Source organism: Stegodyphus dumicola, chromosome 6 (assembly GCF_044657685.1).
Source record: "Stegodyphus dumicola isolate Sdum_Otavi_A_Nest chromosome 6, ASM4465768v1".
Taxonomy (NCBI): domain Eukaryota; kingdom Metazoa; phylum Arthropoda; class Arachnida; order Araneae; family Eresidae; genus Stegodyphus; species Stegodyphus dumicola.
The window spans coordinates 201,217,315-201,232,709 of NC_140773.1; the positions used below are offsets into that span (position 1 = coordinate 201,217,315).

Sequence of the window (15,395 nt, forward strand, 5' to 3'; positions counted from 1 at the left end):
GATATTACTTTTCAAAAAATGCACTCATGTTCAAATTCATCTTTATAAACCCAAAAATACTCACATTTCATGAAATACCAAATCGATGTAAACCATTTTTCAAGAGAATATATGAAAGGCAAGCCTAATAAGGACTGTCCAATGAAAAGTGATCAAACAGTTTCTGATATGCAAATCAGGGCATTACATTATTTGACAATACATGAAGCAATTTGTGCAGAGTAAATATCAGCAAATTTTTACAATACAGCATTTGATTTCAGTGTGTAAGGACTCAAAACAGATTGCTATTGCTCCAAGGTTATTATTTAGAAGAAGTGGCAAATTACAGACCATTTAGAAGCTAGGAAGACAATTACAGAGGCAGTGAGAAGTGTGAATATTTGAAGACAGTCTCTATGTTATGAAAACAATTTCAGAACACTACAATTTTCATAAAGAGGTCTCAAAAAGGTTCAAGAAAGATATCTGAAAATAACTGCTCATCATAGCAGAAAGTCTACTGTTCGGCATTAAGGTCACAACTTGCAGCCACTAATGGAACTGTTGCATTACAGTAAATTGCATACAGAAGGCTTAATAATAATAATAATAAAAGCCTTTACACCAGATAGCCAAGAGCATGTATTTCACTGTCTTCATGAGAGAGATAGCTTTAATTGGTGCAAAGAACATTGGAACTGGAGTGAACACCATGTTCTCTTTACTGATGAGTTGAGGGTTAGTTTAATATCTGATTCTAAAGGAGTTTACATTGGGAAGGAGATGGTAATGCGAAATCATAATCCCAGGATAATGAAACATGATCGTTTTAGTAATGTTGGTGTGATGGTATGGGGAGGAATAATGCAATGGACATACACTCCTACACATTTTTAAAACCTTATATAAAACTTTTCACCTATGCATATGGATTTGAATTTTTATTTATGGATGATAATGCTGATTTGATTCACATTGAGAAACCTCGTTAACAAATTTCTTGAAAGTGAAAACACTGACCAAACACCAAGGCCAGAAAAATCTCCAAATCTTAACCTGATACAGAACTTATAGAACTACCTTGGAAAAGCAGCTGATTGGAGACATCCTTCTCTTGGAGATGCGAATGCTCAGAAGACTGTATCACTGGAGGAAATGGCACTTATTTTCTAAAACTGTGATTAGCAACGTTATTGCCAGCATGAGAACAGACGATGTATGTGTACTAGTCAGGCAAGAATACATTCTACATTAAATTCATAACCTGTAATTTTTTTCTCCCAGTTACTCTTTTTTCATGTTGAATTCTCCTTATAACATACTATCATTTTTATTGTTTCTTGCTACAGTTTTAAATCATATGCAGTGCTCATAATTTTTTTTTTCTTTTGTATTTGTGTATTATGATTTTGTGTATCATTCCACGCAAATTCATATAATTACAGTTCAGTTTCTGAGAAATCCATTACTTCATGCATGTAAAGATAATTTTGGATTCGAGTACTTTCCTGAATAAAAACAACTGATATGGAATTTAAAAAAAATTATGATAAATATTTATAACTACGTTATGCACAACAATTGCACAAAATGATAATTATTTAATTGTGTTTGTCATATAGATTCTGCATACAGGATACCAAATGATAGTTATTTAATTGCATTTGCTACATAGATTCAACTTAATTTGTTTTCTTATGATATTTAAAATTGATTCTCTTCTATCTTTTAGACTGAAAAATGTTTTGGGTGTAATAATGAATATAAAAATAAAAATGCATAAAATGTTTGAGTTTCTTAAACATGTAATATCTATCACGGAAACCTGAGCTGGGGGAGGAAGGGGGGTTTGATTGGAGCTGTCTTTTTGAGACATTGCAACACTGAGCTATACTTCGGCCACTGTCTTCTAAGTTTTAAAGGCTAAAAATTAAAAACTGGGAAATTCAGTATCTACCAGAAGACATGATAAAAAAACTGGGAATCACTCAATAAAATCTGAAAAGTTAGCAGCTATGTACACTATAATCATCAAGAAAAGTTTATTACAAGAAAAGTTCTATCTTGAATCTCATACTTCACCATTAAGATAAAAAAATGTACAAGCCATACTTTTACTATAACTGAAATATCTAACAAGATTTTATTAAATATTTCATTTTTATTAAGATTATTCAGGATTTAAATATGTTATACTTAACATGCACAAAAAAGCACAAACAAGTTTTTATCCCTATACAAGCATACAAGTAAGATGATATATCTTACATTAATAGATATTTAAACTAGCTATTACTTGGTAATGCATTTATGAGTTTTGTCCCCTACAGAAGATTTTAATCCTGTTTTCTATAAATCTTAGAAAACAATCATGATCGAAGTAGCTCAGAATTCTACATTTTTTTTAGTTCCATTTACTGAAAATATGAAGTAAAATACATATTAATTTATATAAGGTATTGTTGGCTATGCAAGTCCATTATAAATTTAAAATGTATTCAACACCATTTTTAAATCCAAAAATATTTTGAATAAAGTGAATGCTATATCAAACTGAAAATAATTTATACAGTACAAAGTCCGAAATCCGGACATCCATTATCTGAAATGATCTAAAATCTGGACCTCAAACCATCAACAAAGTTTTTCTAACATGCGCATTTCATCCCCCTTCTGCGCTTAATAAAACATCTGGAGAGTTCTGATTCTTAATTTCACTTCGACACTAAATAAAATACATTGTTATTGAAGAAACAATCATTTTAGCATAAATTTGCATGATCAGTAATTTGACTCCGTTGCTGCGTATCTACTTGGCACACATCTCAAACTAAAACATTCCACATAGATACATCGTTGTTCTGACGCCAACCTGGCGAATCATTATTTATTGTACTTCCCTTTCATCACCGCATGTTTATCAAAACATGAAAAACTTGAGTAATGACTCATGCAGAGATGCCTAAACAATTTTTTATGTTAGTAATTGAATAATAAAGGAGTATAGTAACCTTTTATGTTGACATTACGCTTGGCAATGATTACAGATTTAAGTTAAATGCGTTTAAAATTATTGACGAGGAAAAATTTACCCAAAATTTCTTTCCATATGCTAAAAATAGATTTTGTTGATGATACTCATAAACCCAACAATTACATTTAGGGCTATTTGAATTAAGAATAACTTGTTATTTTCATAAACCCAGAACTAGCGCCAGGGCTTGTATGTCTGCATGGAGTCACAGAATTTAGGACCCACACACATTGCATCAGGCGGTATGTTATCTAACGCCGGCCCTCAGTAAGGTTTAAGTATATGTGGGAATTTTTATTCAAAAGTCTGATTGCTGAGTTTGCTTCAGAAATCTGATTCAGAACTCTGCAAAAAACTTAGACATAAGTATAATAAATAACTAATACAATTCAGGCTTAATTGTCTCAGTGTGCGATAGAAGCAAGACAAAATTTAAGGAAACAACTTCTTGTTAGTCGCCCAGCTCATGATGCATAGCCAAATATGTATAGTGAAGGATAGCTAAATTTGATGATGATAGCAATGAATTTTAAAGGTTTTCGGATATCGCAAAACAAAGGTAAAATTTTTCAAATAACGGATTTTGTAAAGAAATGTGGAAAAGCGGTAATAAATGAAGATGATATAAAAGAAGTTTTTCATTGTGATGACAATGCTTCACAATCATCAATCAATTAATGAATGGCGAAATCTAGATGGTTCTAGATCCACCGCTGCCGATAGTGAAGAAAGTGACAGAGAAGTTACTGAAAATGAGAAAATTTCAATTGACAAGTTTAGTCGGAATTCTCGAAACAGCAGTTACAAGACTTCAACAATGTAACTCAACAAGAGATTATGTCTGTCTACAGAATTAATGAGAAAGTATTAGCATAAAAAACGAACAACTTAAATTGAAAGCAACTTAAACAACTTACATTGTAAGAAATGTTTAATAAGGTAAAAAAATAAATATTAAGCTTTTTTCTGTAAATTATGATACCCTTTAGATAATAAATACTTCATTATTTCATAAACCACAATATCATGTTTTTAATTTTATAATTTCTACATGGCATGTTACTAGATTTCAACTGATAAAATAATATCCGGAAAAATCCCAAATCCGGAATCGCTGAAGTCCCGACTTCGGACTTTGTACTGTTTTTGAATTTCAGGAGATTTAACAAACAAATAAATAAATAAATAAACTACACAATTTTATGGGACATATACTCTCAATAATTTCTCGGGAAAATATAAATTAATAACTTCAGGTATAAAACATGTAAATTATTCTATGCAGAAATACGCTTTACAAGTAATTCTACATAAGAATATCCAATAAAAAGGTACATAAAATAATTTTATACAGCTCTGAAATATCTTCTTTTCTTTGATATAGACAGATTTGATATTGATAATTTTGATATAATTAATGAAGATACATTAAATTTAACTGATGAAATATTAGTATAACTTAAAAATACAGTAAAGCATACTTTTGACACAAAATATTTAATGTTGGATAATAATTTATATTAAATAATCTTTAAATTATTTTAGCATGTCATGGCAATAAAATTAAAATGATATGCAGAGCTAGTTTTAAAATCTGCAGATAAAATATAAATAAAAGTATAGTACCCGGATTGTCCGTCAAGCCTTAATTTACTAGATGAAATTTTGTTCTTTTGCCAGAAGTCTTTTTCAATAAGAATTTTGCTGTTTGAAGAAATTTGTAACTCACTATCTTCATGAACTGTAGGCAAAAGTTCACCATGATCAGATGAAACTATATTGTCTTTCTCAGCTGATGACTGATTCTGTAACCCTCCAAGATACTGAAGGTAAATGTCTGAACTTAAAAAATTAGGGTAAGTAGTTTTCATGATATAAGCCTCAACTTCCCGTTGAGCATCATCAAAGATTGTGTCATCAATATCAGTGTTCGTTGAGAGCTTTCTCTCAATTTCTTTCTTTGTTTCATCAGTAATTTCATGAAAAAGCTTTACATTTTTTTCATATAACATAGTTACTACTTTTATCCGCTTTTCTTTATCATTGGCAACTGCTCCCATACCTCTACATGCAATCAAAAATAATAAACCTTTCTGGTTCAGACCTTCCTGGAGCAAAAATTCTCTAAACAAAGTCACACCCTGTATATCTTCTAGTAAGCAACTTAAGCTCTGAGCCCATTTAAGCGGTGGCGGAGGACTGGGATTTGGAGAATTTTCTACAGATTGCTTTGTCTGTTGCAAGCTACCTGAAGTTTCTGGAGTACCTGGGTGGTTTGGTGAATTGTCACCTCCACCACATGGAGGCTCACGTTCTTCCATGTTGTAGCTGAAATTTTTGGGAGATTCCAAAAACCATTGACTGGTGTCATGGAAATTCTTGTCTTCTTCTCCAACTGCAGGAGGCCTTGGCGAAGACAGCCATTTGGACGCTGGAGAAAGAAATTCGGCAGTTCCATTCATTATTTCTGTTTTCTAATTTATTCCTTGGCATTATTATTTCCCAAACTATGCAGGTGGACTTCTAAAACAAGAAATTGCATAGTTAAAATTATGATTATGAAATACAAAACATTATTTCTTTGAAAACATTTCAACAATAAACTTCCCCCATATTAACATAGTTATTATTACCTACATCTAAATTTTATGCACATAAGTCAATTACATAAAAATTACAGTTTGTTTCTGATATTCATAAGCAAAAATCAATGTACACATTTCGAAAAATAAAAGCATAGCATTAAGCACCTTATCTTTACTCTATCTCTGAATAACACTGGACAATTTAAGCATTTTTAATTTCACACAGCGGTGAAATCATAAATATGTTGATTTCATAAACTTATAGCACTAAATGTCCATTTTGCTTATAAATGACAGAATGCCATTTATTTATTATCTAGCATAAGTAGCAATACTTCCTAACAAATTTTCACCCTTGATCTATTACTTCCCCCCTTTCTTTCCTTACTAACACTTAATGCATCTCAATTAGTGAGTTTAGATCTTAACTTAGTACAGTGATTCTCAAGTGTAAATTATGCCCCCCCCCGACAAGTCATGACTTGGGATTGGATTGGAACACCAAATGTTTCTGAATTACTTTTTTGTTTATTGTATAGTTACATATATTTATATTATTATATATGTTATATTATAAATTAATTTAAAATAATCAACTAATTGTTAAGAATTATATAGGCTTATTTTGCTATTCCTTGACTGTTACAATATTTTCTTTTATAAATCTTTCACAGTAAATTTATTCATATGGTCATAATGAATTAACCTTTTAAATGCACGAGGATCATAAGATCAGAAAGTTTGAGAAATACTGCCTTATATAAGGTATTTCCATCCAAAATAATTATTACTGTATATATAATGAGTCTAATAAGTGTAATTTCATAGGTTTACCCAGTAATTAATAACAATAGGGATGAAGCATCGTGTTTATTGCTTTTAAACTGCACAGTTGGCATGCCTATATATCTGACAACACTCACCCGGTTGTCCCAAACGAGCATGTTGTAATGTATTTTACAGTAATTGGCAAAATAACAGCTGATCTTCTTAGTAAAACATAAATTTTATTTCTAGTTTACAGAGGTAGATAATTTGAATACAATTCTTTAGTTACAAAATTTTCATACAACTACTAGCTGGTAAAACTTCAAAATTCTAATTTTTTACAATTCCTTACATTAATGAACAACGGTACATCATACAAATCATGTCTTGCTGGGATTTTCATTTTTTGCTTCGCTAAGCAATGAGGCTAGATCTCTGCTTTGATGCTGAGATTCAACTAATTCCTTAGAATTAACATTAACCACTTTCTTTAATTTCCTTGTCTTCCTCATCAGTTTGTGGTAAAGTATCTTCATCAGTCTCAATAAACATCAGTTCTTCTAGTTTCTCCATTTTGGTTTCTCTACTTCGATCTACTTCATGAGATCATGTCAAAACTGCATTTTTCCCCCCCCCTAAATTTAAGAATGATATTGATCTTTGAACAATTGGGCAGTTCTGTTACCCAATACATATTTGCCGGGATCATTTGTAACAACAGCTGCCTTTGTCTTTATATGATCAAGTTCGCAATTAATTTCAACTTCCGCTAACAGTAAACACATTAGATGGTCATTTAAAAGATATCATACCCAGACATGTTCTCCAGTCATTTTTACATTATCTATGTATTTTTGAGAAATAACATCAATCGAAGCTTCCTGTGTCTCGAAAAATAGGCATTTCATACCCATTAACTAAACTGTTAATTGTATATGTCTCTAACAAATCATCATTCGAAGATATGCAATTTACCTTTTCATTTGGTTTTAAACGAGGGCACTGAGGCTTAAAATGTCCGTATGACCCACACTTGAAACAACGTGGTCAATATCTTTTCTCATATAAATTTTCTTGGTTTTTGTTTTGGAACTGATTCCTTTGTCAATGATCTTTCTGGTATTTTGAATCATCCCATCTATCAGAATGCTTAAAATGAGGCGGATGCTCTAATTTTTTCAAAAAACTATCATAACAAGGTTTAAATGATCCTTTGTTAATTTTCTCGGTCTGACTAGCAGAAAATTTTGGTTTTATTGTTTTTCTCATACCTACAAAATCTTCAGTGTTTTTAACCATCTCAGTAGGTGAAATGATGGTAGTCCATTCATCTATAAAATGTTCTTTGAAACCAGAAGAAGTATGCTTTTTAATTTGATCAACCAGCATGAGATCTTTTAGCTGTTCAAAAGTTTTAATGTTTAATTCGTTAAGCCATTCTTCTAAATAATTCTTTAATTCATAGTAAAAATCATACCAAGTACTTTCAGTAGATTTTTTATGTTTATTAAATAATTGTCAAAATTTTTCTGCGCTCAATTTAAATCGTTGTAACAGTGAAGTTTCTACATATTCATACTTTTTTACGTCCTCTTCTGGTTCTCTAGCAATAAGCTGAACAGTATCAGGAGGCAGCAATGAAATAAGTTGAGTCACTTGATTTTCAGCAGGTACATTCATAATTTTAGCTTGATGCTCAAATAACACCAGAAATAAACTTATTTCAACTTCTTCAGGGTTGAAAAGTGGCATGATATTGTGAATTCTGATTAATAAAGGCCGCTCAGGTAACAGCGTAGTTTCTATCGGCTGTGCTCTTGCAGCCATAGCTTCCAATTGAAGTTTCGCTAACTCAAACGCTTTTTCGCATTCCTTTTCTATTTCTTCTCCTTCGCGTTCTTTTCTTTCTCTTTCTTCTCTAATTGCAGCCAGTAGTTCTCGAGTAAACTCCTCATCATAACCGGGACTTTCAGTAATCAATTTATGCAACTGAGCAATCTTAAATTCAGGTCTCACGGAATTCAGGTCTCACCGTTAACCCCAACTCTTCTGGCAGTACTTTTAAGTGATGTTTTTACTTCTAGCTAAGAATGGCATGTTGAACAATTTACCTTTAATAAGCTTTCCTTAAATTTGAATCTTACAAATTGTATTTGTATTAAAAATATATAATTTCTGGCGAAACTTAATTTGTTAAATACGAAATTCACACTAACACATTAGAGAATTATTTAAACAACTTTCCCAGTTTGGCACAAAATAAAATAATACTATACCAGGTTGATGTTTTAACTCACTGTTCACAAGCCTCGTAGGCGATAACTATATAAACACCTCTGCCAGTTAGACAATGCAATGGAATCTTACCTGCGTCAGTTTGACAATTTTACTATTTTTTGCCAGTTTGGCAATACAATTTTTACAATATACAATCTGTAATACGCCAGGATGACGTTACTATCTACCACACGCCTGGATGGCGAGAACTAAGAAAAGACTTTTGCCACTTTTGCAGTATAATCAAATCACACTACGTCAGTTTGACATTACTACTTATTTTCCACGTGCTTGCTTGGCAACAAATTCAAAAACTCAGCTAGCAGTTCTTTTTTTTTTTTATATATATAAATGTCGGGATGGCTTACACATATCAATTATCAACATAAAAATTTAATACAGCTAACAGTAAAGGCTAAATAATAATTTTAAATACTTTTTTTACCACAAATATCAATTATAATTTATGCCTAAAATTTTTAGTATCAGTTATTTTACACAAAAACTTACACTATTTAAATATAATTCTGAAATGAAATACTTGTATTAGCAACTAAAACTGTTGTTCTAAAAAATTCAGCAACTTTCTGGGATTAGGAGACCGGCACCATCGAAATTGATAATTGCACTCCTAATTTCCAGTACCTCGGTGGAACCCCCAATTTTATAAGACTGTAATATATTTTGCAGTAATTAACAAAATAACAGCTGATCTTCTTTGTAAAACATAAATTTTATTTTTACTTTATGGAGATAGATAATTTGAATACAATTCTTTAGTTACAAAATTTTCATACAACTACTAGCTCGTAAAGCTTCAGAATTCTAATTTTTTACAATTTCTTACGTTACTGAAGCAACGGTTACATCATACAAATATGGTGTTGCCACTTCAATAATAAATACAGTTATTTGTTAAATAACAAGATATTACAATGTGCTTAAAAGGTGACATTCAGATTCCATTGTTTGTGAAGATAGTTTTCTAATTTGATGTTCGTGTAAGAAGTTATACTGATTTGAAAATGAGTGAAATATCTGAAGAAATATGCTATGTGATGCTTTTTTAATAAAAAAAAGTTTAAAACGCTGTATCAACATGACGAAAAATTTTTGAAGTGTATGGTGAGAATGCTGTGACTGAACAATGGACCCAAAAGTCGTTAGCTCGATTTCATTCCAGAAATTTTGATGTCAAAAATGCACTTTGCTCTGGTTGGCCAGTCACTGAAAAAGTTGATGAAATTTTGCAATTGGTAGAGCAAGACTGGCATGCAAGCTGTCAGGAAATAGCAGACGCACTAAACATCAACCACATGACAGTTCGGGATCATTTTAAAAGAGCAGGCTACAAAAAGAAGCTCGATGTTTGAGTGCCACCTGAACTAACACAAAGATATTTAATTGACAGAATTACCATTGGTGAAATACTGCTGAAACACAACAAAATCGAACCATTTTTTAAGCGAATCATGACACTAATCTAGAAAGAGCCACCATAATTGACCAACAGAAAGAAGGTTGTGTTCCACCATGACAAAGCACGGCCACACACATCTTTGATTGACTTGGAAAAAATTGATGCCACCATATAGCCTGGAACTTGCATCATCTGACTACCATTTGTTTCAATCTCTGCAAAACTCTCTTGATGGTAAAAAGTTGGCCGTCCGAAGCGCCGCTGAAATTCACTTGGCCAAATTTTCCGACAATAAACCACAGAAGTTTGTAGGGTTTATATTTATTTTAACTAACATTTATTTTAAGTTTAAACTATCTTTCCTGTCAAGCCTTACTTTTCCCTGGAACTGCCAATGCCAGAATATGTAAATTTCAGTAGAACGCGCAAGCATTCAAATTATCAGCGGAAGTATTCTGATTTAAATAGAAGGAAACGAGTTCGGTGTGTGATATTCTTACTTCACGAGCGCGGAGGTAGTTAGCGAGAAATTGAAGAACCCCGCGTTTCGGCCTACGTGCTTGGCGGGAAGTAGTGTTAATCGTTCAAGTGAGCTTCAAGTCTGCTGAATTAGCAGCGGTGTTGTGAAACGCGGTGAGTTAGTTATTTTAGAGAGCCTCGTAGTTAGAATCTTGTCTTTAGTTTCTTTTCAGGTTATTATTTTTATTTGACCGCCAAGTAGGCGCAGTCTGTGAGCGTCAAGAGCACGCAATTGAAATTTATTACGTTGAATAAAAAGGGACTTAAATCCTTCACAAGATTCTGTATTTTATCCAGTTGTCACAGTCACCTCTTGGTTGCGTGCAAGTTGGAGGCGCGCAACGTTATATTGGCGCCCGAAAATTATTGAACTGAAATGGCCGAAAATTGGATGGAAACCGCTGGACAACACCAAGAAATGACAAGCCAGTTAGAAGGATTTGGATACCTGGTCCAGACTTTGAGAGCGTCAATCAAGCCAAACGTCCATTTCGACGGAAAAAATTCGGTGTCAGTATTTCTAGAAGGTCTAGAAAACCACTTTCAGCTCTACCCTGTTCCCGAAAGACAAAAGGTTGCCATCGCCACATCAGCACTAAGAGGACAGGCCACGCTATGGTGGAAAAACATAGGCAAATTTTTATTAGGGGAATTTGGCAGCCAGACATATATATTTGAAAATTTCAAAAAATCGTTAGTAAAGGCCTTCCCCATAGTGAAAGATCGCGCACGGCTGGAAGCCGAACTATATAGTTTCTATCAACGGGATACAGCAGAATTGACGGACTTTATTCTACGAAAAATCAAGCTAACGGATATGCTGTATGGAAAGAAACCCGATGCGGAGATTATTGAAATAATATTACCAAAATTGTTACCCGCTGTTCAAGACTACTTTGAAATTAGAAACCCAAGAACATTGCAGGAACTCTTCGAATTGGCGGTGAAGTTTCAAAATCGCAGAATAGCGGAAAAAGCGAGAAGGGAAACATATTCTCAATGTACCCGAAGGAAATCTTCAAAGGAGGAAACCAGAAATGGAAATCGCTCTTATGGGGGAAAAAGCTATCAAGCTAACGCATCGAAACTCGAAGGTCAAGGTCCAAAAAGAAAATTTGAAAATAAGCATCCGCGTACCCAGAAGACACAGATTGAAAGGAAAGCTTTAAACGAGTAGAGGGGCCTGTGAAAGGGAGGGTCCAGACCCCGGAAGTTTTAAAAAAACCCTCAAATAGACATTTAAATACGGTCATCGTAAAAAACTCACAGCTACCAATTATACAAGTCCTGGTTGGCGATGTACCAGTAGAAGCCCTCATCGATACAGGAACAGAAGGAAATTTTATGAGTGAAAATTTCTTCAAAAAGAATTTTTATAGGGTACGACTATTTAAAACCAAAAGTACGGAAATTATAGCGGCGCAAGGAAAAACATGTCACTGCATCGGGAAATTATCATTAAACTTACAGGTAAAAGAGGAAAATCTCAAAGTATTAATTTTTGTGGTGAAAGATCTACAACACTCTCTTATTTTAGGTATGGACTTTTTAAGGGCCGCGAGGGCCAAATTAAATTTTCAAGATAGTTCCGTGGTGTTGGAGATGGACCAGAGGGTGGTGGAACCTGTGGAGACACCGCAATTGGACCTTAGCCATCTGAATGACCATGAAAGGAAAGCAATACAGCAAGTGGTGAGTAATTTTTCTCATTTGTTTTCAGAAAACCCAGGAAACTGCCAAATAGTGACGCACAAGATTCAATTAAATGCCGAAAAACCTTGTAGGACTAAGCCATACCGTTATGACAAACAAAAAGACTTAATCATCGAAGAACATATTCAGGAGATGTTAAAGAATAAAATAATAACGCCCATAAATAGTGAGTACGCGAGTCCAGTCGTACTATGTAGGAAAAAGAACGAGTTTCCTCCTTCGGATAAAAGGGCTTGGAGGTTTGCTATTGATTACAGAAAACTAAATAGTATTACCAAATTTCCAGTTTACCCTTTGCCGGTTATAGACGAGATCATTAGACAGATCAAATCGACAAGACATATGTCTACTTTGGACTTAACGTCTGGCTACTATCAAATAGCTATGAGACCCGAAGATATACATAAAACCGCGTTTATAACAAAATCGGGCACTTATGCATTTTTACGCATGCCTTTTGGGTTGTGTGGGGCCCCATCAACATTCCAGAGAGCTATGGACATTGTTCTAAAGCCTGTCCTAGGAAAATCAACTTTAATTTATCTAGATGATATAATTATAACGAGTAGTACATTGGAACAACATATGAATGATCTAGAACAAGTTTTTAAATTATTAAAAGAGGCCTGTCTTACAATTAACGCCTCAAAATGCAAGTTCGCAACTAAAGAACTTAAATATCTCGGTTATAAAATTTCGCAAAAGGATATAGAAATGCAAGATTCAAAAATAAAAGCTATTAAGAATTTCCCACCGCCCAACACCGCCAAGAAACTTTCTTCTTTCCTTGGATTATGTACTTACTATCGATCTTTCATAAAAGATTTCGCTAATATTGTTGAACCACTCTTAGTAATCAAAAGAAAAAAGAGTAAATTTACGTGGACAGCGGAAGCTAACACAGCTTTTGAAAGATTAAAAGAAGCGCTCATTAATGCCCGTTTTAAAATTCCCGGAGGGGGACGAAAACCTGGAAATTGCGGCAGATGCGTCAGACTATGCGGTGGGTGCGGTTATTATGCAAAATAACCATCCTCTGGCATTTTTTAGTAAAACGTTGAATCAGACACAAAGGAATTATACAGCTACAGAAAGAGAAACATTAGCCGTATTAATGGCTGTACACAAATTTCGAGTTTATTTCGGCAAATCGCCAGTAACAGTTTTTTCGGATCATGCGGCTGTTGGTAGACTTTACTCGGGGAAAAACCTAACACCCAGGTTAATAAGATGGGCTTTAAAACTCCAAGAATATAATATCACAATAAAATATAAACCGGGTAAGGAAAACAATGTAGCTGACGCACTTTCTCGTATAAAACTAGACGATGAAGGAAATGAACTTCATTGTTGACTTCAAAAATTTTAGATTCTAGAGATACGGTTATTACTGAACTGAAAGCTGATCCTGAATTTGGAAATATCTATGCTTATTTGAAAGACCCCGAAAGCTTTGAGCATACAGATATCGATGCGATAAGAAACAGAGCAAAAAACTATGAAATAATAGATAATTTATTATTCTATACGAAAACAACAAACGAAAATCTTGAGTATAAGCCAGTCATCCCAGCATCGCTTCGATTAAGCATTTTGAAGGAGTTGCACGAAGCAAAAATTGCCGGCCACCTAGGGGTCAGAAAGACTTTAAAAAGGGTACGCGAGGCGGTATATTTCCCGCAATTATACAAAACAGTAACGGCGTATGTCAGGTCCTGCAATCAATGTCAGTTAATAAATGATATTAATTACAGCCCGGCCGGGTACTTAAATAGCATTCGCGCTACATTTCCGAATGAAATTTTAGGCATAGATCTTCTTGGTCCCTTCCCCCAGAGCGAGTTAAATAAAAATCGTTTTCTTTTAGTAATAGTAGATCATTTTTCAAAATGGACAGAAATTGTTCCACTTAAACGCACGTCAGCCAAAACAGTCGCAGATGCATTCTTACACAGATACATTTTAAAATACGGTGCACCGATAAAAGTCATTAGGGATAACAGAAAACAATTCATTAGTCAAATATTTGAAAACATATGCAATGGACTTGGCATACGCCATATCAAAATGGTTCCGTATAGACCACGGGCTAACATAGCAGAAAGAGTTAATAAAAACATAGTAAAAATAATTCGCAGTTACGTGAGCACACATCACAAGCGCTGGGATGGCTACATAAATGAATTAGCTTATGCTTTAAGAACGCCACATCATGATACTACGGGAAAAACTCCAGCAGAATTATTCTTAGGCAGAAAGTTAATTACGCCTTTAGATAAATTATTCTTTGTGCAACAAAGAGAGCAGGAGTTTAAACAAAAAGATGTGCAAAAGTTGATTGATCAGGCGCTTAAAAGCTCGGATACGGCAAGAAATAGGCAGAAACTATATTACGATAGAAAATGCCGTGAAGCAGATTTTAAAGTTGGCTATAAAGTATTGAAGCGGAAATTTTCTTTATCAAGTGCCCCAGACAATTTTACAGCAAAGCTAGCTCCAAAGTTTGAAGGCCCCTATGTAATTCAGGAAATCAAAGGAGTAGTCTTATATCTTAAGAACGAGAGAGGGGAAATCTGTAAAGCAAGTCCCGACCAGGTGAAAAAATACTATAATCCAAATGATTTTGAAATCCTTAAAAGTTTCTTGCAGGACTCAAGTATAAACGAAGTAGAAGGTCCAGAGACAATAACAACTATTCCACCACCCAAGAAACAGAGAACTGAAGAGAGACCTAGCCCTTCTACAACCCGGACGTCGGTATCAAAAATAAAAAATAATTTTCAAACTCCAGCGTTTAAGAAAAACAAAAATACAGATGCACCGGGTAAAGAAACTGTGGTAAAGAGAAAACACCATCTACAAAGGATAGCAGGAGAAATTACACATCAAGGAGAACGCGCACACGGCCACAGAGTCAGGTGCCAGCAAGGCCGCCGTTCCGGAAACTGAAACGCCAACAGGAGGCACAAAAATACGACGAACAGAAGAAATTCAAGAAGGACTCCAGACCGGAGGACGTCACGACCAGCCGTCCCAGGCAGAAACGCAAAGGACAACAACCAGAAGATTACTCCGTCAAGAGGCCAGCATGTAGAGG

The 15,395-nt window shown here is 34.1% G+C and overlaps 1 protein-coding gene across 6 annotated transcripts in view; it reads right to left on the reverse strand.

Annotated features, from left to right (window-relative positions):
• The window catches only part of LOC118199305 (axin-1-like), a 137,520-nt gene that overhangs the window by 31,011 nt on the left and 91,114 nt on the right, over positions 1–15,395 (reverse strand). For all 6 annotated transcript variants that reach the window (XM_085819345.1, XM_085819340.1, XM_085819341.1 and 3 more), the window contains one exon: positions 4,643–5,539. In XM_085819345.1, coding sequence (XP_085675471.1) covers positions 4,643–5,478 — 836 coding nt within the window. In that variant the 5' untranslated portion in view covers positions 5,479–5,539. The remainder of the gene's footprint in view (positions 1–4,642; positions 5,540–15,395) is intronic.